The following is a 25,675-nucleotide window of genomic DNA, read 5'->3' as shown; positions in this document are numbered from 1 at the left end:
CTGGGGGCACGTGGTCGGGATGGCTTTGCTCTGACATGCCACATCTCTTCATCCCACAGGATGCCTCCTCCTAGGGACAGCGCCGAGACAGACCCCTGCTCTGATGCATCAGCACATCCACGGATAAAATAAGCCAAAATAACAATTCCCCCCCAACCTGGAGCCATTAGGCAAAGCCTCCGTGCTCTGCGGTTCCGAATCCCACCCTGCCTGCACAGACGCAGGAAGAGCAGCGGTTACAAGAGTGGTTCGTATTTAATAATGCAATTTATATTCCACTCTCAACATAAACTATTGTAAAGGCACACTAATGTAAAAATACATCTGGCTTGTCAATAGTTTATCTTCTGGATCTGCATCTAAATCTCTGGGCATTCTTGACTTATGGCTGCACCAGTGTCTAATGAATAAAAAGGTGCAAATTATAGGCCTTGCTTTAATGCTCATCATAAAATTAGATGATAGTTGCAAAAGCTGCATTCTCCTGCCCACAGTGCAGCAATGGTAAGCTATAAATAAAGTGTATTTAATGTATCCCAGCGCTGCGCAGAGCCAGGAAACAGTATGTTACTGCACAGCCTTCAATGGATCCGCCACCAGTTCAATGAAGTGATAACTGATCCATCATGTGAATTTATGTTAACTGTCTGCTCGCAAAGTCACGGCCCCAGCACTGTAAATAGCCCACAATCCTTCCAGCCCAGCCTGCCTGCCAATAAACCTGTCACCGGCAGCCTGGGAGCAGCCACCTTAGGACACCGCAGACAAACCATTACAGCTTGGGTTTCCTCCTGGTTTTTCCATCGCCGCCCTGCCTTGGTTTACCCGCAGCCCAGCACCCTCCTCCTCGGGGCTTCCCAACCCCGTGTGATGCTTTTCCACCTCCCTGGAGCTGTCACATCAGGGACGCGGGAAGCCCAGATGGGACCCGGGGGGCTGGCGGGTGCGTGGGTGGGATGGCTCCCGTTCCGGCGACAGGCAAATGATGGGAAGGGGGGGGACAGGATGGGAGCGGAGCCCCTCCAGCTCCTGTGACAGGCTGGGATGCAGAGCCAGGAGGGCATGGGCATGGTGGGAACAATTCACTGGATGGAGACAGAAATTCAGCTGCATCATGACTGGAAATCATCCTCCTCTGACAGAGATGTGTGTCCCAGGGCTGGCGCCTGGGAAGGAGATGACCCTGGGAAGGAGACAGCCCTGGGAAGATGTGGTCACCAGGAAGGAGATGTTCCTCTAGATTCAATCCCTAGGGAGGAGACATTCTCAAGAAGATGTTCCCAAGAAGAAAAGATTTTTGGGAAGAAAATGTCCCTGGGGAGATGTAATCCCCTGGAAGGAAACACCTCCAGGAAGGATATCCCTGGTAAGGTGTCCATGGGAAGATGATGTCTTAGGGAGGAACACTTCCCCAGATAGAGGATGACACTGGGAAAATATGGTCCTTGGGAAGGAGATGTCCCCAGGAAGCAGATGTTTTTGGGAAGTAGCTGTCTTTGGGAAGGAGATGTGTTTGGAAAGAAGACATCCCTGGAAGATGTCCCCAGCAAGGAGACATCGCTGGGAAGGTGTCATCCACAGGGAGTTGTCCCTGGGAAGAAGATGTCTCTGGGAAGATCTCATCTCCTGGAAGGAGACATCCCCCGCAAGGATGTCCCTGGGAAGGTGTCATCCACAAGGAGGTGTCTCTGGGAAAGTGTCAGGAAGAGGATGTCCCTGGGAAGATGTGAGACTCAGGAAGGAGATGTGCCTGAGATGTCTCCAGGAAGACACAGTCCCGGGGAAGATGATGTTCCTAGGAAGCAGACACATTTGGGAAGATGTCATCCCCTGGAAGGAGACATCCCCAGCACGGATGTCCCGGGGGAGGTGTCATCTGCAGGGATGTGTCACTGGGAAGAAGATGTCCATGGGAAGAAAACATCCCTTAGGAAGGAGACATCCCTCTTCAAACAGCCCAAACCCATGGAGCCCCAGCAGTGTGAGACAGGGGACACAGTGATCCTTGGAGAGCTAGGTGGCACCCAGGAGGACACAGGGGACACCACGCCCGCAGGAAGCAGCGTTCACCATCACCTGGCTCTCATTAACGCGGTGCTGAGCAGCCCCTAATAATAGCAACAGTAAATTCTCCTACCCAATTCGGGTCCATTTCTATAAATAATGTAGAATCTTTTTATTTACTGACAGGTTGTAAAAGTATCAGTGAGAATAATGTGAAATCAGGCGCTGCTGAATAATTCATGGCAGCGGCTCCGCTCTCCGTGTCCCCGCGCTCCCCTGGCCCCGGCGTTTACACGACAGCACCTTGCGCCTGGGTTTATCTCATAAAAACCAGGACTAACGACCTGGCACTAATTCTTTATCAACAGGGACTTTTACAGCGAGGGGAGGAGGAAGGAAATAGAGAGAAATAAAAATAACCCCGGGTGCACCCTATAAAAAATGCATGGACCCACGTCCTCGCCTTCGCACGGAGCTGGCCATGCCCGGCACCTCCCATCTGCAATTCCCCCCAGACCCCACAGCCTCTCCAAAAATTAGTATTAATTAGGAGTACCCACAGCCCCACACTGGCATCCTGGGGCAACGAGTGCAGGAAGGGTGACACAACCCTGCTGGGACATGGGGACACCAGCAGGATCCATGGGAACACCAGAACTGAAGGAGAGACTGGCAGGACCCATGGGGACAATGGCAGGACCTGTGGGCGATGATGACAGGAACCATGGTAGGACCTATGGGGACACCAACAAGGCCCATGGGGATGGTGGCAGCACCCATGGGATCACCAGCAAGGCCCATGGGGATGATGGCAGGACTCACAGGGATGGTGACAGGACCCGTGCAGATGGTGGCAGGACCTATGAGAACAGTGGCAGGGCCCACAGGGGCAGTGGCAGGATCCATGGGGACGATGGCAGGATGCTCCTTGTCCCCATGCCACCCCCAGGGGGAGCAGACCCCTGCTGGGGGCAGATGGGTTAAATTTGGGCAGAAAAATCTGATCGCTGGGGCAACTAATCCCTGCAACAACCTGATCCGGTGTCCCTCATCCCTCCTGCCACCGCTGAGGGTGACGGGGACAGCAGGGACCCCCCCTGCAGCCGCCCCCATCCCCTCCCCAGAACAATACCTACCCGCCGCTGTTTTGATGTGCGGCACAAAGCCGGGAGAGCTTTCCATGTAACATGATAAAAGCAAGTCCCCAGCCAGCACAATTATTTGATAATTCTCCCTTAACACCCATCAAATTAAAGCAATGTCCAAGGGCTGCCTGAAGTGGCACTGATAGGTATTAAACTTTAATGAGATTTAATGGCACTGCCCTACTTTTTAAGCGCTCGGGCCTACATTTATGAACATTTAATTTCCTGGGCCCTGACCTCTTTTTTTTTTCCCCTTTTCCCCGCAGCCCCCCTGCTCTCCCGCCAGCACAGCTGGATTCTGTTAGTCCTGGGATGCTCAGGATGCTCGGCCAGCCCCGAGCCCACGGAAATCTCCAGGTGCTGCAGGGTGAAATCCTAAATCCTGCAGGGAGCCAAGCGGAGAGGGGGAGCCCAGGGAAAAGCCAGGGGGGAAAGGGAGGTGCAGATGTGATTTACCAGTGGCAAATGCAGCCAAAGTTCTGGAATGACTTAATTAATTTGCTCCTGGGATGAAATGACACCATGGGTCCCACTGGTTGGAGAGCCCTCATCCTGCTGCAATGGGTTTGTTTAAGCACCTCTGAAAAATAAGTGTGCCCCTGCTGCAAACCCACTGTGCCAGGGCAAATCTGGGGGGTCGGAGCCTTTAATCCCCCCAGGGACAGAACACAGCCAGCTGATCCAGTTTATTGCTGCCCTCTAGTGTGTATGGGACAGCCCAGGCAGGCCTGCTGTCACTTGTCCCCCTCCCCACGTGTCCGTCCAGCCACTTGGCCACCCAGGATGCTGTGTCTCAAGTGGGGACGGCTGCTGAGATGCTCAGAGCCCAAGTAACCAAGGTACCAGAGAGCTTCACCCCAGCACCCCAAAATCCCACTAATGGGGCTGCAAGATGGGCACCATGGCACAGACTGGCACCAGTGACCCCGGGCATCACCTCCTGCCCCCACAGCAGGGCAGGGCCAGGTTGGACAGGGCTTGGAACAACCTAGGATAGTGGAAGGTGTCCCTGCCCATGGCAGTGGTTGGCATGAGAGGAGCTTTGAGGTCACTTCCAACTCAGACTATCGTGATTCTACGGTCCTGATGGGATATAGGATTCAGCATTTCCCTATAATGGGATGCAGGAAGGGTTAGGGGCCCAACCAGCAAGAGGGGCTGCTGGCATGGGTGCCCACCCATGGCATGAGGGCTAGGGAAACTGAGGCACACACCAGTGAGGCAGGCTTGTGCACTGGGAATGTCCCTCTCCCGCCTTCCCAGCACCCACCTCAACTGCAGGGAGCCCAGCAGCAGGAATGCAAAGGCAGGGCAATAAAAGGGAGCGTTATCAAGCCCCAGCAGAGCTGACAGCTCAGGGAGGAGAGCAGGGAGGGAGGGAAAGGAACAGAAAGGAAAAAAAAACCCCACCCTTAACCCCGAGATCACTTATCATTCAGGCTGCATCACGCATCTAGAAAGTGCAGACACAAAAATGTAATGTCATAACATTCGCAGTTCAATAACCTTTGCTTCACGAGACGGCTTGAACTGTCAGAGGAGCTGGAAGGTAAATATTTCAGCGCCCAGGCACTGAATGCAAAGGCGCGGGGAGGGGGTCGGCCTCGGCTTCCCCGGCTCGCCTCGACACGTTCAAATATCCCCCGCCGTAAATCCCAGCCGGCGCTGGGGAAAGGCCGTGGCACGGATAAAATACGAGCAGATATAAAGCCAGACACCTTTATTGTTCGGCAAAGTCTTCCAACAAGTTATGAACCCGCAGCTTGACCCTAACCCATCATCTTGTTATACAGCGGAAACAAAGGCAGCGCCGGGAGCCGGGGCTGGAGCGGGGCAGGATGCGGGTGGGAAGGAGGAAAACCCAGCCTGCCTCCTCCACGGGGGATATTTGGGTGTAATTCATCCCTAAACTCCATGTCTACCACTCTCCAGGCTGCCTGTGGGGAGCAGACCTCGTGTTAGCCCCTTCCAGTGAGTGTCCCTGCCAGGTTCAAGGGCACAGAATTCCCTTGGCTGGAGTTAACAGGAGCAGGACCTGGCAAACAGCAGTTAACCGGGGTACTTCATGTGCCATGAGGGCAGGAGGAAGGAGATTGCACAGCCAGGGAACAACAGCTGTGGGGGTGGCAAACCAGTGAGGGATCCAAGGGAGAGCAGAGAGAATCCCCAATGGGGAAAATTCCCCTAACAGCACTGGGAAGGTGCTGGCACCAGGGCTGTGTGTGCAAAGGGGCTGCATGGCACGGTGGGCAGTCTGAGGTGGCTGCATGGCACAGTGGGCAGTGCCCTGGTGTCCAAGCGAGCCGCATGGCATGGCATGGGCAGTGGCCTGGTGTTCAACTGAGCCACATGGCAGAGTATGGCACAGCACGGCACAGCACGGTGGGCAACAGCAGTGCCAAGCAGCTTGCACAACCCCAGCGTGGCACACGCCACACAGACCTCCCCGATCCAACTGCGCGGCACAGCTGGGGACAGCCGGAGCCACCTGCCTGCAGCTGGGCTGGCTCTGCCACGGCGCACCCCGAACGCTGCGGAACAGCAGCGCCAACACTCCCAGGGGACAGGACACCCCAGTGCCAAGCAGGGAGGGTGTCAGAGGGGGCATGGCCGAGGCAAAGAACAGTTAAACGGCCCCCGCCCGCACGGGGCATGCAGCAACAGGCACCGTCGCACCCTCCCCAAACACCTGCTACCGCCGCGCTGGCACGGGGTGAGCGCCCGGGGCGGGCACAGCAGCGGTGGCGGCGGCGGGGAGCACGCCAGGGCCCGCAGCAAGAAGCGGCATGTCTGCGCTTGGCAGCACAACAGAGAGCAGGTGACAAGCGCGCCGGCGGTCGCTTTATTACAGGAAGCGAGCACGCAAGCATCTGACGCCGCGCTGCCCGGAGAGAAAATAAAACACCCCCTTCCCCTGCCATTAACAATCCCTCCGCAGGCGCGGGAGAAGCGCCCCCGGATGAGGGGGGTGGGTGCCCTGCTGCAAAATGATGGCCCGGTGGCATCTCAGCTCAGCCTCCCCCCCTGCATCGCTCCCAAGGCCAAGTAAATCCCAAGGGAGTATAAAATTATGTGTGTGTGTGCACAAACATTTTTCCTCGGCAAACACTCCCTGAGACAACAAAATCAGCCGCCCCTGCGCCCGTTCCCGCGCCGCCCCGCTCCTCTGACCCAGCAATTAGAGGCAGGCATTAATATTTAAATATTGCCAGCTCGGGAGAAGGGAAATCAAATAAAACACGCCAGCGTGCCGGCAGCACATCCAGCTCCCGCACCATAGGCCTCAAACAGGGTGCATGGCAGCAGTGGGGGTGCTGTGCCACAGCGCTGGGGACACCAGGCTATTGATGTCACAAGGGGAACCCCCTTTCTGGGCCAAATCGGGGTGAGCAAGGAGGCAGTGAGCAAATGGTGAGCAGGCAGCAGTGATGCTCCTGCCTGCTCAGCTGGGGGGGTTTCAGAGGAACCCCAACCCTATGCTGACCATGTTTTGGGGTCCCCACTCCCTCCCAGCCATAAAGCCCGCGGGGTGCTGGGGAGGTGACACACACATTCAGGCTGTACCCCCCCGGGAGTCACCCCCCGGTCCTGCGGGTGCTGGGAGGCGGCGCTGGCCCAGCAAAGAGGATTTACTGCTCAACGCAAGGGGCTTTAGAGGCAATAACTTTCCCTCCTCTTGACTTAAATGGATTTGAAACTTCAAAAAGGATCGAGGGGGCAGGCTGCCAAGCGGCCGCCCCCAAGGGCTGACCCCGCGGGGCTGGGGGGGCCCGAGGAGGGCTGTGAGCCCAGCCTGGGCCAACGGCCGTGGCAGATAAGGGCTGGGGGAGCCCAGAAGGCCCCGAGATAAGGCAGCCGCCGTTATGGGCACGGGAGCTACGGGGCGCTTCCTCCCACCCCGTGGTGAAACCGCCGGCGGGCAGTGGGGTGCCGGGCTGGGGGGCCTGGGGGGACGTGGGGCAGCCGGGGCAGCCAGGGCGTGAGGCACGAGGCATGGCAAGGGCCAGTTCAAGGGCAATCCCCCTGGCAGCCTGCCCGGGCAGCTGCTGCAGGCCAAGCTGTGTGCTGGCTGCTCCTTCCAGGGGCTTGGCAGGGCTGCCCTACAGCCCCTCGGGGGCACTGAGCACCCCACAGGTGGGTGATGTACCCAAGCATCGCTGGCACGTGGGGTCTGGCTTGGGAGTCCTCACTGGGCCGTGATGGCAGAGGCCATCTGCTGCTGCATGCAGGAAGGCCAGGCCTTGCACCCAGGGCTGGCACTGGTGCCAGGGCTCCGGGACAGAGGTGTGACCCATGGCACCGTGCCCTGACGTGGGGGAGAGCACAACCACCTCCCACACGGCTGGCACAGGCACAGACCCCCAGGAACAGCCCCTGCAGGCCTCAGCCTCCCACAGGCCAGACGCCAGGGCGAGGGAGAGGGCTGGGGGGCCAGAGGAACAAACAGAGGAGCAGAGATTAAAACCAACACCCCCTCCTCAAGCTGCCCCCCAACCTGTACCCCTGCCCCAGCTGCTGGCATGCCAGGAAGCAATAAACCATCCGGCGTCCTTCGGCACCCCCCCTGCACCCCCCGGCAGCCTGGCCCCCCGCCAAAGCCACCATCTCCTCGCTGCAGCTCCCTGCCCTGCAGCCAACACGCTCACCCCCCTGCGCCTCCCAAAACAGGCCCCGTGTGTGCACACACGAGCGCAGGCCCGGCGGGACGTGCAGGCACACGCACCCCCTGTGCCCCCGGCGAGGGGTCACCGCGCCCAGCACGCAGTGCTCAACACCCCGCGGTTGTGCAACACGCACACACGCTAACACACACGTGTGCTCACAGCCAGCTCCCCCCGCACACCGAGCCCCCCAGCCCTGTGGCCTGGCCAGCCAGCCCTGCCAGGCCGCCAGAGCCGCCACCTCCCCGGCAGGTTACACAAACAGGCTGCCAAGCGCACACGCAGCCGGGCGCACGCTCGCCTCGCTCACACCCACAAACCACACGGGCTCACCCCGGTGCTCGCCGGCGCACGCGCGCCCTTGCAGGAAGAGGCGCTGGCTTCCCGCTGCCTTTTCCCTCCATTAACTCCCTCCATGGACCTGGATCCTGCTCGTGGCCCAGCAAGCACCCACGCGGCGCCCACCCCACAGCTCCGCGCCCTCGGCCGCGGGAGGAGGATGGGGATGAGGATGAAGAGAGTGGGGCACTCGCCCTGCTGCTCCAAGGGCTGGCGGTGGGCACTTGTCCAGGGCTTGGGGACAGATGCCACCGATAGGGTACTCATTTGACAGATGCCACCCATTGGGACTGGCACCCATGTCACCATGCAAAGCAGACACGGGCGCTAGCAGGGCACGGCAGCCCCAGGGCGAAGGGCACGGCAGGCGGCACAGGCAGGGCTGGAAGAGCCAGGATGGAGCAGGGCAATAAAGGTGGAGGCAGGCGAGACGCCGGGGCCGCGGCATCACCCCGGCTCAGGGTGCGGTGCCCGGGCTCCCCGCGTCAGGCTCAGTCAGCAACACGGTCCCTCCCCAGCTCCAGCGGTCCTGAGTGTCCAGAAATATGGATATACAGCAGTGGTGGGTGGGTAAACTGAGGCACGGCCCCATGCAGCAGTGTGCCGACATCAAGAGAGGGACAGGCAGCAAGGCAAGGAGAAGGGTCAAGGTCAGGGCCACCATGTGCCCCCGTGCCCTGCCAGCCTTTGGAAATGACCCCAAGGGTCTCTCTGGAATGTGGGTCATGGGGACTGAGCGCCTTGGCTGGCACTGGACCCTGAGCCTGAAGCACCCAGAGGGTCTCATCTCCCTGATGAGCTCCCAGATGGATCCCCAACTCCAGGCCCATCCTCATCTTGCACACTGTGGTGTCCCCCAAGGCCAGGGTGACCTCTGTCCACAACACCACAAGGCACCTGAGGCTCAGGGTGACCTCTGTCCTCACATGATGGGGTACCCCAACACCAGGGCCACTCTCACAACAGAGTCCTCCAGCCAAAGGTGACCTCCATCCTCCAGGCCACAGGGTCCTCCTGACTCAGGGTGACCTCCACCCCCAAACAACAGTGTCCCCTGAAGCTCATGGTGACCACCACTCTCTATGTCATGGAGTCCCCCAACTCTGGGGTGACGTCAGTAGGCACACAGTGGGGTCCCTCAACTCCAAGGTGACCTCCATACCCCACATCACAGGGATCCCCAACCCCAGGGCAACCATGGGGTCTCTCAACCCCAGGGTGACCTTGGTCTCCCAAAACATGGGCTCCTCCAGACCCAGGGTGACCTCTCTCCCCTGCACAACAGGGTCCCAACAGGGTCCCCCAGTCCAGGGTGACCTTCATCCCCCACACCATGGGTTCCCCCAAACCCAAGGCAACCTCTGCCCCTTAGACCATGAGGTCCCCCAACTCCAGGGTGACCTCCACCAAACAACAGTGTCCCCAAATCCCAGGGCAACCTCCAACCCCTATATCATGGGGTCCACCAACCCCAGCGTGACCTCCATCCCCCCCACCACCGTCTCTCTCAGCCCCAGGGTGACCTCTGTTCCCCACACCACAGGGTCCCCTGACCCCAGAGTGACCTCCATCCCCCAGGCGGGACCCCCCAGAAGAGGGGCTGGGGGGGGTCTGTGAGCGGCGGGATCACACCAGCCCCACGCCACCCCTCCAGCACAACCCCCGCCCGGGGGGAACCCCGCTGTCCCCTCCCCACGGCGCTGGTGGGGGGTCCCCGTGGGGGGGTCACTCACCCGCGGGCCGCGCCGTCCAGCGGGGGCTGCGCTCCTCCATGGGCAGCGCCGGAGGGAGCGGAGCGGAGCCGAGCCGAGCCGTGCCGAGCCTTCCCCCGCCGCTTCCTGCTTCCCTCGGCGCCCGCCCGCCGCCCCGGGAGCCGCACGGCTGGAGCGTGACTCACCGGGGGCCGGGCCGGGCAGGGCAGGGCGGCGGGGGCGGGGGCGGCGGGCACCGGGAGCGAGGCACGGGGGGCTCCGAAAACAGGGATGCTGGGCAGAGAGCGGGACCCCCGGCCCGGGACCACCCCCCAGTTCACCAGGGATGGGGGTTCCCCCGGTGCGGGGGTCCCGCGGGGTCTCAGTCCCTCCGCAGCGTGCCAAGAATTAGGGTGATGGGAGTGTCGCCCCTGACCCCAGTGCACAGGTAACCCCTCCCCAAATGTAGAGATGGGGGGATGCCTGTGCCAGGCACTGATGTGGGCAAGAGGTTGGGGTGGGATCCAGGCCTTTGACCCCCACCCCAAAACTGCTCCAAGACAACCAGGGGTGCCAGCCTGGCCCAGCACAGTGTGCACCCAGGGTGGTCCTGAATCCAGATCCTACTGACATACGGGGTGTTCCCAGGGCAGCCCCCTCGGGGCACCCCCTGCACCAGGTGTGGGAATGGCAACAGCGCTGTTCCCTCCAGGTGGGGATGGTGGTGGGCACCTCTGCGCCATGCCACTGTCACCTGGTCTTGGGGACACCAGGGACACCAGTGGGGTGGGGCTCAGCCCACTCACAGGGAAGGAAGTTGCCCATCATTCACCAGGCACGCTGGTTGGCTCCACGTGCAGGACAGGCTTGGCTGGCTTGGACAGGCCAGACCCCCATCTCCCCCGGGCAGGAGGGAGGCTTCAGCGAGGAATCTCATCCTGGCACTGCCAGCCATGAACTGGCATCTCTGCGGGAGAAGATGCCGTGACAGAGCCACCCGGCTGTCCCCAAACAAACTGCCACACCACACAGCCACCCCCCCAAACCCCTTCCCAGCTCACCCTCACCTCTGCATCCCCTCCATCCTCCTCCTCTTCCTCCAAGAGGCCCCAGTGCCTGCCAGGCCGGTGCTGCCGTGGTGCCGCTGCTGCCCGCCACCCCCCCACCCTCCTCATGCTTCCCCCCCACCCTCCTCGTGCTTCCCCCCCCTCCAACTCCCTTTTCCCGTTCTATTTTAAATTTTTATTGCATTCTTTTTAAAGAATACAGAGGAACAAATGCCCTTATCAGCAATTCTCACAAGGTATAAAGAGCCGCTTTTATCTCCTGCCTTTACTAATCTAGAGCGAGCCAATGCCTGTTAATTTTTTAATTTTCCTGGTGAATGCATTTGTGGTTCCGTCAGCATCCATCCGGACACGCACACAGGATCCCCTCGGCATCCCAGCCCAGCCACCCTAGCATGGGATTGACACCGTGCTGGAAGAGCAGTGGCTCATGGTTTGGCAACCACAAAGGGGTTTTGTGCCCTGGGAAGTCCCAGGTGTCACACGAGGCTCAGCAGGACACCCCGGGATGTGTCACCACCCCCAAGATATGGAGGTGCTCCCAGGGATGCCAGCCTGGCTATGCCTGGCCACAGAGAATGCTGACAGAATGGTCTCCATGCTCAGCGCGGGGGTAGATCCCATGCCAAGCCATCCAGCTGTCATTGTCACCCTCTCTGGCAGAGGTCCCCGTGGGGGCAAAGGGGGGGTCACCCCTGTGTCGCCCCCAGGAAGGGACGCAGCACAGGCTGCCCGCACAGCAGGGCTGGGAGCGCGGCAGCCGGACGCGGTGCGCAGATGAGATGTGGCAGGCGTGTAACAAGCCATTAGTCACTGTCACCTTTGCCCGGCAGCCACTGGCAGGGTAATAAATCCCGGGCTGACTCCAGCAGGCCCGTTCCAGGCCACGGCTCCCAGCTTGCCTCCACGCCGCTGCCGGCTGGGCTGTGAGCAGCTTGTAAATGCATCCCAGCCCCCCCCGGGGGACACAGCGCCTTGCAGGGTCCCCAAACCATGGCCAGATCCCCGTGGGGCTGATTGATGGGTGACATGGGCTACTGCATTCCTGGGAAGTGTCCTTCTTAGGGAATGTGCAGGGTCACCAATCCCGCCCATCCAGCCCCCCAGGCTGCTGTCCCCTGCTCTCCCTGCCCTCCCCTGCTTCCCGCCCGCTGCACCTTGCGGTTCCTGACTCTTCCCAGCCCAATGCCAGGAACCGGCATCGGCGGTTGTTACCGGATCAAAGGAGCCTGGCGTGGCCCAGCACAACACGGCCCGGCGCGCCCGCCGGGAAGGGCTGGCAAACAAGCCGGTCCAGGGAGGCGGCAGGCGGGAAGCACGCATGATACCTCTCCTAAAAATGCTGCTGCTCCTGACGGACGGGGCGGCCGAGTCCCTGGAGTCGCAGTCCATCCCAGCCCCGGGGGCCCCCCAGTTCCCCAGTACAGCCAGCCCAACACCGCGGCTCTCCCTGGCACCCACGGCCTGACTCACGGCCCCAGGGATGGCGGGCAGGGACCGCAGTGCCATCGGGGTCACCTTCCCAGCGGGGCTGCGGGTGTTGGATCCCAACCCCTCACCGCTGGGTGTGAGCCTTCACCGGGAGACCCAAGCAGCACGACGGGCTGATGGTCACCCCACAGTGGGACAGGGGACATCCCTTGGGAATGGCAGCCTTTTACCCCCCGCTACCCCCCGGCATCACCTACTTGTGGCTCCAGCGTCCGCGCCCTCCGCATCCAAAGGCGTGCGCTGGCTGATGTCCGGGGCAGTGCTGCCCGTTCCCGGGCTCTCCCCAGCGCTGGCCACCCGGTGCCGGGACTCACCGGCCGCAGGCTTGGTGACGGCTGTCTCCAGGGACGAAGAGGACGCCTGGAAGAGAAGCAGGACAGAGACTCAGCGCCGTCGCCTCTCCCGGTCGGAGCAGCGCCGGCACGGGTGGGGGGCACGGGGGGGTTCGGGGAGCACAGACACAAGATGCTTTTGTTTTGCTGCCGGCCGGTGCACGTGGCCAGCGCGGGAGCCGCACGCCAGCCCGCGCCGCGGGGCTACAGCTGGATCCGGCCGATGGCTCCCAGCACAGCCAGACAAGAAAGGCTGCAGGGGGAGTGAGGACATGAATCAAAGCGGCGTCCCCTCGCCCGCCGGCGGCAGCTGGCCGGTTAGGCAGCTCCCGATTACTCAACCGGGCAGTGTTTACTCGAGATCAACAACCCCCCATCGCCTTCCCTGCCAGGCGGGCGAGGGAAACGTGCTGCTGGGATGGGGATGGCATTCCCGCTGCGCCTTGTTTGGGGACAGTCGCCCTCCTCGACCCCCGGGCGCTGCTGTGGCCCCGGGTTTGTTGTAGCTGTCACCCTCCTGCCCAGGCACACAGCTTGGGCTGTCACCGCTCCTGTTTAGCTTTAATAAAGCAACAGCCAGTGACAGAACGCTCATCCCACTACTGCTGTGCCACTCTGGGGAAGACACACGGATAACCCAGGTCCCCAGAATGCTGCGCTCACCCTGGGCGTGGTGGGATGCAGGTGACCTCCCCCTGCCACAGGTGACATCCACAGCGGACAGTGCGCCCCTGATTTTGGGACATTAAGGCCATGTTTGCGGCACAGTGAGGATTTTATGTTGATCCTGTTTTTCTCAGGATTACTCCTATAAACACAGAGATGGATGGTCGGCGAATGTTTTGCTGGGAAGCCCTCAGACTCAATGAGCCACACACACGAGAGGACGTATAAATTTACCGTTTGCTTCCTGGAAAGGTTTAATTTATGGAATCCATATGGCAGCGCCGCACAACCGCGAGCACTTGGCACATCCTGTGAGTCCTCGAGTGCCACCACGTCCCAGCTCCAACTGGCGGGGTGCCACCGGCTGCCCCGGCGATGGCGGGATGCTCTTCCCCTTCCCAATGACTAACAGAAGGTGACTTTCACAGCGGGCAGGGGACAGCCCAGGGATCAGTCCCCATCCTTACAGCTTGGTGTGGGATCCCTGGAGGTGGCAGGGATGTCTCAGGGGGGAGGCTGTGCCACTGCTCCTCCTTCTGGGACAATGCCACCGGCAGCTGCAGGCAGCAATCTCCTACCTGTGGGCATGGGAAAAGGCTGGGGCGCACTTTGATACCCGGAGCAACTAATCATTAATTAGCATTAATCACTCCCTGTCACGTGTCACAGCAGCATTGGGCAAGACGCAGCTGGGAAGCACCAGGCCAGGGTCTTGGTGGGGAAGGTGGATTTTGACAGCTGGGCCAAGGCTGGCACCCTCTTGAGCTCCCCCAGACCCCAACCCACACCCCAACCCACCCATCAGCCCCACAGCACCACTTTTATTTTCCTGCCAAGAGATGCCAAGATCCAAAGGTACCAGAGATGGGTCCCACCTGCCCAAGGGCAGCCAGGACCTGACCCCCCTCCCCACCCGTGTCCCCTGGGACCCCCAGGCTCCACACAGAGCACCGGCTGCCTCCTTTCTTTAACTTCACCCGGCGCTATCTGTCAGCAAATCATCCCCGGTTACACAGATAAGGAATAATTGATGCAAAGGAGCCATCTGTTTGCGAACACGGAATATCTGCTCAATTAGGAGGGATCTGTCCACCCAGATAAAGCATGGCGGCAGCCCCTCGGAGGGGGGGCCTTCCTCCCCAGCCACATCCTCAAAGACTCACCCCCAATTAGAGGCGAGCGGGTTGATTTGGGTGCTAATTTGCTAAGCAGCACCCTGAGGTGCTCAGGAGGAGGCTGGGAGGGAAGGGTGCTCTGCCTCCAAGAGCTGAAATTTGAGGGGAGGGCTGGCAGATCCCTCACGTCCCACTGTGATGAAACTCAGCTGCTCCTGGCTCTGGAAGATGCTTATCCCATATCTTTCCAGGGATGGAGAGAGAGGACCAGGATCTGCGCCTGCTGAATGGTGCTGAGCTGAGGCCAGGCTGCTCGTGACATGAATCAAAGGAGCTTGCAGATGGACAAGCCTGCAACATTCCCAGGACATCCACAGCAGGGATCAGGGACACAGGGCACAGCCTCAGGCACAGCCCGGTCAGGGGTAGGTGTGCAGCGAGGTGACAGCAATGTGACATCGCTATGTGATGTTATTAACACGGGGAAAATGGAGCTGGCATGCAGGCCAGCTCCACAAGTGACAAAACCCACAAGTGACAAAACATGAAGAAAAGGTGCCAGCCAGAGCTGGCAGGGATGGCCCCATGGAATGACACTCCTCAAACCCCTCCTGGGTGGCATTTTCCCCCATCTACCCCAGCAGGTTCTTAGCAGGAAGGACATGGAGTACTCGAGTGGGGTCAAAGCACAGCTGGTGGCCTCAAGGGACAGGAATGGAGAGGCAATGCGAGACCCCACATCAGCCATGTCACCTGTGCCCCACACCACCAGCATGGTGCTCCCCTGCCCTTGGCATGGTGCCCAGATGGCAGTGTGGCAGTCAGGGGACACGACGGCACCAAGGGCAGGGGATGGTGTCCCCCATGTCCCCAGTCGGTCCCTCCCTGCCAAAGGCACATTCCTTCTGCTCCCATCAATGAGCCAAATCCCCACTGCAGCTCCCAGCTCTGCCCCCAGCTCTGCCCCCAGCTTTGGAATGGCAGAGATGGAGCAGGAAAGCAAAGGGCAGAAGGCCATGCCAGCACACTTCCTGTGCCTTCAGGACACCCAAAAACGTGGCTTCCCCATTCCACCTCCCCTGTGCCTCGCCTGCTGCTGGGACAAGCTGCAGCGTGCACAGCGCCGATGCCGCCCACGGGAATGCCACCCATGGGAATTCCGCCCACGGGAACACCGCGGGCACGGCAAAGCCCCCACCACATCACCCCAACCTCCACCCTCCCGGGTGGCAGCACCCTGGAAAACCCCCGTGCCGCCAGCAGCCAGGGCACCGGGGGTGGATGCAATCTTTGGCTCTTGGCTGGCATTGCCCTGGCAAGGCAGCAGGCACAGAGCCCGGCAAGCACCGGCACAGCTGCACCGGCGATGGGGTTTGGCACAGCCTCGGTGCCAGCTCTGGTGAGCGAGCAAGGGATGAGGTGAGGAGAATGCCCGGCGCAGAGGGGTCACACCCTGCACTTCCCACGGGATGCAGAGTGCCAACACCCGGCTGTAAGGCCCAGGGGACACAAACCCTCGCTGTCCCCCGGCTTCCCCCAGGCCTGGGAGGCGGCGCTCAGGATAAAAGGTGTTTTTGGAGTGTTGAGGGCTGCAGGAGCAGGCTTCCCCCGGTTCCCTTTGTCGCTGAGGCCCTCAAGGCCCCTGGCTCCCGCTGGGGCTTTATCACAGCACAGCCCCTGATGTGTGTTCCCCCAGACAGTTCCAGCTGCTCTTCCCTCCAGGAAGCCTCTGCCCTCCTCATCCTTGTTCCAGCAGCCTGAAAACAGAGGGTTTTCCCACAAGAGCAAGCTGGGGTCCCCCTGGGGAGCTGGGGTCCCTGCTGGTGGCACGGCTTGGCCTCTGATGGGTGCCCACGGGAGGGGTGGTGGCTGGGTCCATGCATCTCCAGCATATTTAAAGTTTCTCAGCCATGTTTGCTGGAGGAAAGTTGGAACCTGCAATTACAGCTGTGCTAACCCCTCATTAAAGAGGGGAAGGGGGGAAAAAAAAATGGGAAAGAAACAAAAGGCTCCAGAGTGAGACGCGGTGCCGTTAACCCTTCCCAAGATGGGGATGTGGCCCCCGCAGGAAATTCATACAGCTGGAGGGATGGGTCAGAGCCGTGACAGGTGACACCGTGTGCCGAGGGTCTGCCCAGGAGCATCGCTGCCCACCTGGGTCCCCAGTCCATGTCCTGGTGCAGCGGCTGTGCCACGGCGCCCGCGTGGGCACGGCTGCGGCTGTGCCAGAGCCGTTTGTCACGGCGGGGCTGCGGTTCCCGCTCGCTCTCCAGCAGCGACACCGTGACGCCTGCTCCAGGAGCCCACACAATATGTTCGCACTCATCTCGCAGCTGCCCCCAGACAGCCCGAGGTGCCGTGCTCCTCCCCAGTGTGTGCCGGCAGAGCCACGGCGGGAACCGGCACGGCTGGAAGGGGCTGGAGACTGTGGTCAGGCTGGGTGCCACAAGGGCAGACATGGCTGGAAACACCACTGGCGTGGGTAAGGGATGCACCAGTGGTCCCCCAGGCCTGAGCACACTCACTCAGGCTGTGCCACGAGCCCTGGGAACAGCAGGCAGGGGACAGGCCTGGCCATGACCCCCGTGTGTCACTGCAGCCCACCCTGCACCACACTGAGCAGAAGCTGCTGCGATGCATGGGGTGAAATGCCACCCTCCAGGACCCCATCTACAGCGAGGGTCTGACCCTGTGGCCACCTCAACACGACGACAGCCCCCCTCATGCCCCCATCCCCAGGGAGCAGCGGGTCCCCGCGTCACTCTCCAGCCACCCCCGGCGACACCACCTCAGCGCCGCGGCCACAGCGGCTCTGACAGCAGCTAACGAGCTGCAGGCAGCAATTTGGGTTATATATAGACCCAAAGTGACTGCATCTAATTGCTCCAGCGCGCACCGGCCCCGCCGCAGGGTCTGGGTGCTGGGCGCAGGGGCACAGGGCGAGCGGCACGTGCTGAGCCCCCCTCCCCCGGCTGTCACCCCGTGTGACCCCCGAGCACCCTGAGGCTGGCGGGGCACAAGCGTCGCCCCATCCACGCTGGCCCCGAGGAGCTGGGCTGTTCTGGCAGCTTTGTGCCGGGCCATAAGCGGCTTTGGCTAAAGCCGCCGTCCCAGCCCGTCCCAGCCAGGGACCCTAAGGAGCTTTTGTCCCCTCTCATTAAGGGGTTTGGGCCAGGGGGCAACGGGGTGCAGCACCCAGCACCCCCTCTCCACAGCCTGCGGGCTCCGGCCAGCTGCTCCGGCAGCCCCGGGAGAGAAGGCCGGCTGGAGGGAGGGAGGGAGAGAGGGAGGGATGTGCTCCCTTTGTGGCAGCCCCCATCCCCTCGCAGCAGCTGCCAGGCGAGGCGGCGGGCGCGCAGATGCGGCCGGGGGAGGTGGGCTGTGTGTGTAGGGGGGTCCCCCGCAGCGGCTCCCCACGCCGGCGGGGCAAGCGGCAGCCCCCGCGTGCAGCCGCCGGCGGGGAGGGGGAGCCGGAGCCGAAATTGTTTGCCAGCTTCCTCGAGACGGCACAATGGAGGGCGCGCAGGCGGATCCGGGGTCAGGGGTGAGAGCAGCAATAAGTGGTTTATGCCTTTTGTGAAGAGGCTGAACTGACAGCTCGCTGGATTAACAAAGACGTCCTCTGTTCCCGGGCAGGTCATGTGGAAAGCGCTGCGCCGACCCCTGTCACTTCTTTTTTTTGCAAGAACAGACATTTGTTCGCCAGCGAACAGGGAGGTGATGGAGGGGGAGGCGGGGGGCACGCAGCCGCCCGCTCCCGGCTTTTCCTCGAGCTCCTCCGGGGCTCTGGGCGTGGGGACCGGCGGCTGCTCGCTGCTCCGGCAGCCCTGGCCGTGCCGTGTCACCTCCCGTGCCTCAGTTTCTCCAGGTTGTGGGAAGAGCCGTGGCTGGTGGGGATGTCAGCACCTGCACCCCACGGCCGGGCCGTGCTGAGTTCCACGTTGCTCCACGTCCACACAAAATTCCCCCCATGCTCATCCCTCCATCACCCCAGGGCCAGGCTGGCTGGGCAGGGTGTGACCCGCATCCTGCTCGGTCCCTGTCCCACCGAAGGGACACACATTTCTAGCTCATGTTTGCCAGTCCCTGACAGGCTGGGGAATGCTCTCTTCACCCTTCTTTCGAGGCAGAGAAACTGAGGCAGGGGAGGACGTGAGCATCTCACCAGCACTGCCACTCCTGGTCCTGGCCCTGCAGGGAACAATCAGCCTTTTCAAATCCGCAAGGATTTCCTCAAGGTTGTGCAGCACAGAGCCGTCGCTGTCATCGTTAGACTCCAGAGTCAACAGCTGCAATGCTGCCATTCCACACCGAGACAAACTGCCCTGGCTGGGACAGTCACTCCCTGGCCTCAGATGTCCCTGCAGCTCCCACCTCCCTCTGCCACCACGCCCCAGCCCTGGCTCCAGGTCCCTCTGAGACCACAGGGCCCAGAGCTGGGGTGGAGGGGATGCAGCTTGGTGTCTGACACCCAAATCCTGCTGAGCCCCAGAGGACATGCTGCTGCTCAGCCCCATCGCCACCTCAGGGACACCACAACCCAGCACAGCTCACCCACCTCCAGCTCCGGAGCTGCCGGGCAGTCTGTCACAATTGTCCCCTCCCAACCACCCTAAATACCTGTCATGGGGAACGGCAGCTGCCCCACGGGGCTTTTCACTCCGGAAAACCCCACCCACCCCGGGCGGCTCATGTTTTCGGGACATTCCCACACGTGCCAATCCCCACGTGCTCAGGGGTAAACTGAGGCAGGGAGGAGCACCCAGGTGGGCACAAGGCTCTGCTGGGTGAGGGGACACATCTGGGGATGCCACACCACGGCAATCCCCACGGTCCCAGCGAGGGCTGGGCCATCAGCTCGCTGCGCGGTGGCATTAAAGCCTCGATCCGTGTCCCTCAATCCGCTGTGTCCCCCTTCTCCATCCCGCGGGCAGCTTAGCGCCCGTTCCCGGCTCCCGCCTGCCATCTAAAGACGGACTTACCGCCAGGTCCGGCGCTGCCTTAAGCCGCGGATTAAACGTGAACCATCTGCAAGGGGAAACTTTAATGCAGGATAATACCTGCCACACACACCCCGCCGTGTCACCGCGCGCCACGGCCAGGCGGGCGCAGAGCCCCGCGGTGGCATCGAGTCCCTGAGCGGCACCGTGTCCCTCCATGGCGGTGCTGAGGCTCTGCACATGGTGTTCCCATCTTCCTGCATGTCCCCATCGTCCTTGCTGTCCCCTCCTGGCGCAGCCCTGTGAGGATGCATGGCTGGGAGCTGCACGTTCAGCCAGCCCCCGCCTCACCAGGCTGTGTCCCCCATAAAGCAGCCCCCCCCCCCAGGCAGGGGACACCCCCAGGCATGGGGGAGGGTGGTCCAGCCAATGCCCCACCTGGTTAATTACTTTAAGTAATTAAAGTCTCTTCATCAGGGCGGCAGATTAGACCCTGCAGCTGGGAGCTGTTTTCCCTCGCAATCTCCTCCCCCAGGGGACAACACGGGGGGTCCTGCACTGTCCCCATTTTTAAGACCGAATTCCACTTCCCCAGCCCCAAAAAGCTTGCCCAGGAGCTCTCTGTCCCCCCAGCTCAGCAAAGCCCTCGGGGATGCCCAGACCAGCAGCATCATCTGAGGTGCAGCAGGGACACGGGGTCACCCAGGCTGTCCCTCGTGCTGGTGGGGACAGAGCCGGGCTGAGTGTCACACAGCCAGGAATGACCTCTGCAGGGAGGAGGGATTCTCGAGGGGGCAGTGCACCCTAAAGGTGGGTAGGGGAGGATGAGACACCCTCCTGCCAACTCAGCACCCCGGTGAATTACACAGGATCACAGGTCAGCAGGGAAAGGAGCCAGGGAGTTTTTCCACCGCCCAGCCTGTTCCTGATGGAAAATTTACAGCCAGGATCCACTACGGGCTCAGTAATTAGTGTTGGGATGCTGAATCAGCACCTGGCCATCAGCACTGAAGGGATGGAGCTGGGGGGGCTCTGGGGACCCCCTAGGATGGATACAGTAGGAAGTGGGGTGACCCAGCAGTTCCTGATACCCCTGTGTCTGGGAACACTGAGGGAAAGCTGGCTAGCACAGCATCCCGTCCCAATCTGCTGCTCCAGATCCCTCAGGCACCACTTTAGGAATGTCCCAGGATGGGCAGAGCCCCCCATCCTGCTCCCCTAAAGATAAGCATCACTCTGCTCCTCCCTTCACAGCCTGGATGCTGCATCCCAAGACGCTCAAGCCCTGGGATGCCCGAGCATCCTCCCAGCTGTGCCCGGGCAGCCCTCTGGCCTTCACGTCTGCCATCAATTTCCCGGGGTCGGGAATGGCAGGGCCGACTCCCCGGCAGATCCAGCCTCTGCTCCGTGGCTGATTACAGCCATCTCCCTGCCCGTGCCCCCTCCCCGCTGTCTGCCTCCTGCCTCCGTCTGCTGCCTGGTTTTACGAGGGCCATTTCCAAGAGGTCGCTGGAAATAGATTTTTATCACCTCGTGATAAATATCGTTTATGGTGACATTACTGCTCCGAGCAGCCGTGCAGGGGAGGGAGGAGAGGCAGGAGGGCGCCCGCTCCCAACCCCAGCTCCATGGGGCACCGGCTGGGCCCCTGCTCGTCCCTGTCCCCATTCCCGGAGGTTCGGGCCGCGCCGTCCGACACCATCCATCCATCCACCCATCCATCCAGGCGGCAGGAACAGAGGGAGCTGCATCATTAGCCCCGCGCGCCATTAAGCACTTAAAAAGCCATAGGAATAAGCCGCGCCATTAGCTGGCAAGCGAGCTGGGAGGGGAGGGATGCACGGAACCAAGCGGGGATCAGGGAGTGTCACCACCCCGAAGGCTCCAGTGTGCCCGGGAAATGGGGACAGAACAGCCCCTTCCCTCACACAGCTCCAAGGTGGAAAACCAGGGGCTTTCAGAGCTGACACATCGCTTCTGCAAGGGGTGACGCCACCGGGCACCTCTCCAGAGGGACTTTTCGGCTGGGTAGGGAGAAACGGCTCCTCGCTCATCCCCCCACTCTGCTTTAGGGATGGAGCTGGCATGGAAACCTGGGAGAAACAGCCAGGCTGAGCTGAGAACTGTAAGCTCGTGACAGCTGCGGGTCCGGGTGTTGCAACCCTGCACGGAGGTGATCCGGCGGCCCGGGGGAGCAGGGTCCTGCCCCGGCCCAGCCCGCAGGCAGGACAGCTGCCAAGCCATACCCACAGGCAGCTGCCTCTGGAAAAGGGCACGGCAGCAGGCAGGGGGCCAAGGCCAAGCTGCTCTCTGTGCCAGCCCTGCCACACACAGCGCCGGGCAGCGGGGGGGAACAGCCACCCCATTCAGCAGCGCCAAGGTGAGGGGGTGTCACCTGTGGGGACAGAGCCGCAGTCCCCAGGGAGCCATGGCTGGGGTGCAGCGCAGCAGCAAAACACACCCGGCAGAGAGCAACCCTTGCCCGCAGGCAGAGCGCGGCACTGCCGGCCGTGCCAAGAATCCTGTTTGCTCTCCCCTGCCCTGGCACCGGATCCCTCGGGCAAGCCGCCTCCTGCCCCGCTGCCTCAGTTTCCCCAGCTGGCAGGGCAGGGGGTGCGCTGCCATGGGGGGACCCCAGCCTCGTTGTGGCTCCTTGTGACACACAGCACGAACCTGTCGTGACACAGAGCTGTGGTGACTCCCTTGGGAAGAGACCGCGTGGCATGGGGCCAGGAGGGAGGGGGCAGTGGGGTTTTGTATGGGGACAGGCGTGGCCAGGCAGCAGCAGCAGCCACCTGGCATGGTGGCACGACCCTCCCACATCTGGTGGGCAGAAAACAACCCCAAAAAGGACCAGCCTGACCACCTTGGTGGCACAGGGGGCAGCATGGGGACAGCCAGCCCCACATGCAAGGACGAGGAGTGCTGGTGGAATGGTGTCCACCCTGCCCCTGTTTCTGCTGCCAGGACACGTGCATGGGTCATCCGGTGCCACCCCCATGTCATCACCCACACCAGCAGCTGGCACTGTCCCCTGTTGCCACATCCCACCTCTAGGACATGGGTTCCCCGAGCCACTGAATCCCCTCGGGGACAAGGAGTCCCTTGTCCAGAAACCCCGGAATGCCTGGCAGCAGGATGCCAGCAGAGCCAGCTGCCTCCTGTGCCCATGAAAGGAGATTTGTTCACCTGGCCAGTGGCTCGGTGACCCAGGTCCGGCTCCTGCCACCACCTCGTGGCTCCTGGCACGCAGGAGGCAGCACGCCCTGGCAGGGCCACCTCGCGGGCGGTCGCGGTGACCTTACGCGCCGCTGCCGGAGCGCTCCGAGCCCAGCTCTTGGCTCGGCACTCGGATCCTCCGGCCAAGGCGGGCTGGCGGCTTGGCACCCACCCTCCCGCGGCGCGGGCAGCCACCCTCCTCACCCCGGGCTGGCAGGGAGAGGGCAGCGGCAGCTGCAGGAGGTGCGGACAGACGGACAGACAAACCCCGAGCCCTGGGCTGGGGGGTTGGGCATCCCCTACCCATGCTAGGATGGGCAAAGCCCAGTGGGCAACCCCACAGGGACTGGCAGAGCCACCAGCATCCCTCACTGGGGTCAAATCCCACCTCAGCACCCCAGCAGAGCACCCAGGGGTGCCCACATCACCCACATCACCCACAGATGGAGCCTCGTGCTGCCAGTGGCAAAATCCCCCAAACCCTTCACCCGCTGCCCCTGGGGGCCAGGCCTGAACCCCTCAAAGGTGGGGGCATGTGCTGCAGCCCCCGGGTTGGGGTACCCCCCATGCACCCCATCACAGCTGCGTGTGGGCCTGCTGGGGTGCAGGGAAATCATTTCACTACTTTAAAAAAAAATTCAGAAAAAAATAAAAAACCCCGCAAGTGCAGAAGGTGCTTGGCAACATCACACAAAGTTTGCAGCAAGTTCCACAGAGATCCCCGCCACAGGTCAGGGGGCCACAGGGGTTCCCCCGACTGTCACCCCACTGCGTCCTCACACCCACCCGCAGCAGGAACCCCAACACACACACAGAAACTGGGGGGGCACACGCAACAAGTCAGGGGGGCTATAGGGCTATACCTCCCCCAACAAGGTTGGTGGGGTGCCCCCCTCAAGGCTGAATGGGGTGTGGAAGGGGTTTAGGGAGAAGGAGACACAGGCAGGGGGTGGGGGCACGAGTGGGGGGTACAGGCAGGTGGGGGGGACAGAGGAGGTGGGAGAACACAGGAAGGGGTGGGGGCATTTAGGATGGGGATGGGGGTACAAGTGTGGGGGGTAGAGGCAGAGATGGGAGAGGTGCAGGTGGGGATGGGATGGGATGGGATGGGATGGGATGGGATGGGATGGGATGGGATGGGATGGGATGGGATGGGATGGGATGGGATGGGATGGGATGGGATGGGACGGGACGGAGGCTACAACCAGGGGGTGTGCTGGGGATCCAGGTAATGCGGGGGACAATCCGAGGGGAGGGCACCGGCAGCTGCCTGCCCTGCACGTACCTGCGCGGGCGCTGCGGGGCGCGGTGCGGTGCGGTGCGGGGAGCGGGCGGCGCGGTGACCCCGGCGGCGGCAGCGGGAGGAGGCAGCGCCGCGCACACGCACACGCGCGATCACATCCCGAGCCGCCGGCGAGAGGCGGGGGACACCACACCACACCACACCACACCACACACACACACGCACGGCTGGGGAGGTGGGGGCTGTGCCGAGGTGGGGGGGTCAGGGAAATTAATAAGCGAGAAAAAGGCACTTACCCCCTCCGCGGGGCTCGCCACCGTGCCGCGGGGGTGGCTGGAGGGTGGCGCTGGGAGGGGAGGGGGGGATCAAAGGCTGGGGGGGGGGGGTCTCGCCAGCCCCCGCTGCCTGCCACAACAAAGAGCCAGACACAACAAAAGCAGCATATGGCCAGAGCCGCGCGGGGCTGTAAATTAAACATAAAGGGAAGATTAGATAATTAATGAGCGCTCCCGGGCCGGCCCCGGGGGGAAGGGGAGGGGGGGCTGCCTGCTGCGGGGAGCCCCTCGCCCCTCGCCCAGCCCCGGCGGGGAGGGGGCCGGGGGGCACCTGTTGGGAGGGAGGATGGGCAGCGGCCGGGCCAGCCTCGCCAGCTGCTCCGGGGCGCAGCCTAAGAGGATTAGCGGGGGCATCCCGCCCCCGGGAAAAGGGCTTGAAGATGCAGGGCTGGGGGTGGGGGTCCCTTGAAACCCCCCCACGTGGGGTGTCGCCTCCGCCCCAGCCCCGGGCAGCGTCCCGGGGGGGTTGGGCTCCCATCTCGCATTCCTCTGCCTCGAAGACCAGGAGCCAGAGCCACGCAGGGATTCAGGCACGGCTCAGAACGACCCCACTGCCCGCGTCCCCACTCCCACGCGGGGAAGGCAGTTCCTGCCCTGCCGGGAGCACAGAGCCCTTTGGAATGCCCCAAAGCCACCCTGCTAGCCAGAAGGGGAAACTGAGGCAGAAGAGAGGAAAACGGGCAGGAGTGGGACACTGAGGTGGGAGGGAAACTGAGGCAGGAGGGGGTGAGTCCATCCCCATGGCTCAGATCTGCACGGGGGCAAATCGGGGCCGTCCCCAGCCAGCCACGGGACATCAGCGGCCTGGGACACAGCAGCGGCATGTCCTGACGGGCTGGCTGCCCCCAGCGGGCAGGAGGAGGGGGTAACCCCGGCAAGGGGGTGCCAGAAACAGCGTCAGGCTCGGCCCCGGCCAGGGGAAGGAGTTAATCCCATTATTGGCAGGCTCACAGATGGCGGCTGCACTATTCCCCTGCTTAGCAGATTGAACAGATCAGGCAGGAGGGAGGGAAGGAGGTGGGAGGATCTCCCCCCCAAATACCCACCGAACAGGGGTGTGAGGGGCTGTGCACTCCCCCCTGCACCCCACGAGAGCCCGCGAGCACCCAGGGGTGCTGCTTTGCTCCCCACTGCACCCCTCGCCAGCACAAACCCACCCGCCTTGCCCTGGACACGGGGTGGCAGACACAGCAGGGGACTTGGGGACACCCCTGCTGTCCCCACGCCAAACCTGCCACCCCCCAGATTCCCCGGGAGGTCAAGGGCCAGGTCCCATTTCCCTGGCTCGGGGAGATTGCAGCAGCTGCTCCCAGGGCGTCAGCAGCCAGGGCTGGAGCCCGGGATTAGGGAGTGTGGGAAAGGGCTGGCAGGAAGCCAGGGACACAGAGGCTGGAACATCCTGAGCAGGGAGGACAACCGAAAAGGGA

The 25,675-nt window shown here is 62.2% G+C and overlaps 1 protein-coding gene across 4 annotated transcripts in view; it reads right to left on the bottom strand.

Annotated features, from left to right (window-relative positions):
- Positions 1 to 25,675, bottom strand: part of GSE1 (Gse1 coiled-coil protein) — a 98,743-nt gene that overhangs the window by 52,190 nt on the left and 20,878 nt on the right. For all 4 annotated transcript variants that reach the window (XM_085071406.1, XM_085071408.1, XM_085071407.1 and 1 more), the window contains exon 2: positions 12,596 to 12,758. In XM_085071406.1, the coding sequence (XP_084927532.1) occupies positions 12,596 to 12,758 (163 nt within the window). The remainder of the gene's footprint in view (positions 1 to 12,595; positions 12,759 to 25,675) is intronic.

Source organism: Lichenostomus cassidix, chromosome 11, assembly GCF_008360975.1.
Source record: "Lichenostomus cassidix isolate B80296 chromosome 11, HeHo_3.0, whole genome shotgun sequence".
NCBI lineage: Eukaryota > Metazoa > Chordata > Aves > Passeriformes > Meliphagidae > Lichenostomus > Lichenostomus cassidix.
This window is presented reverse-complemented; position numbering and strand designations above follow the sequence as displayed.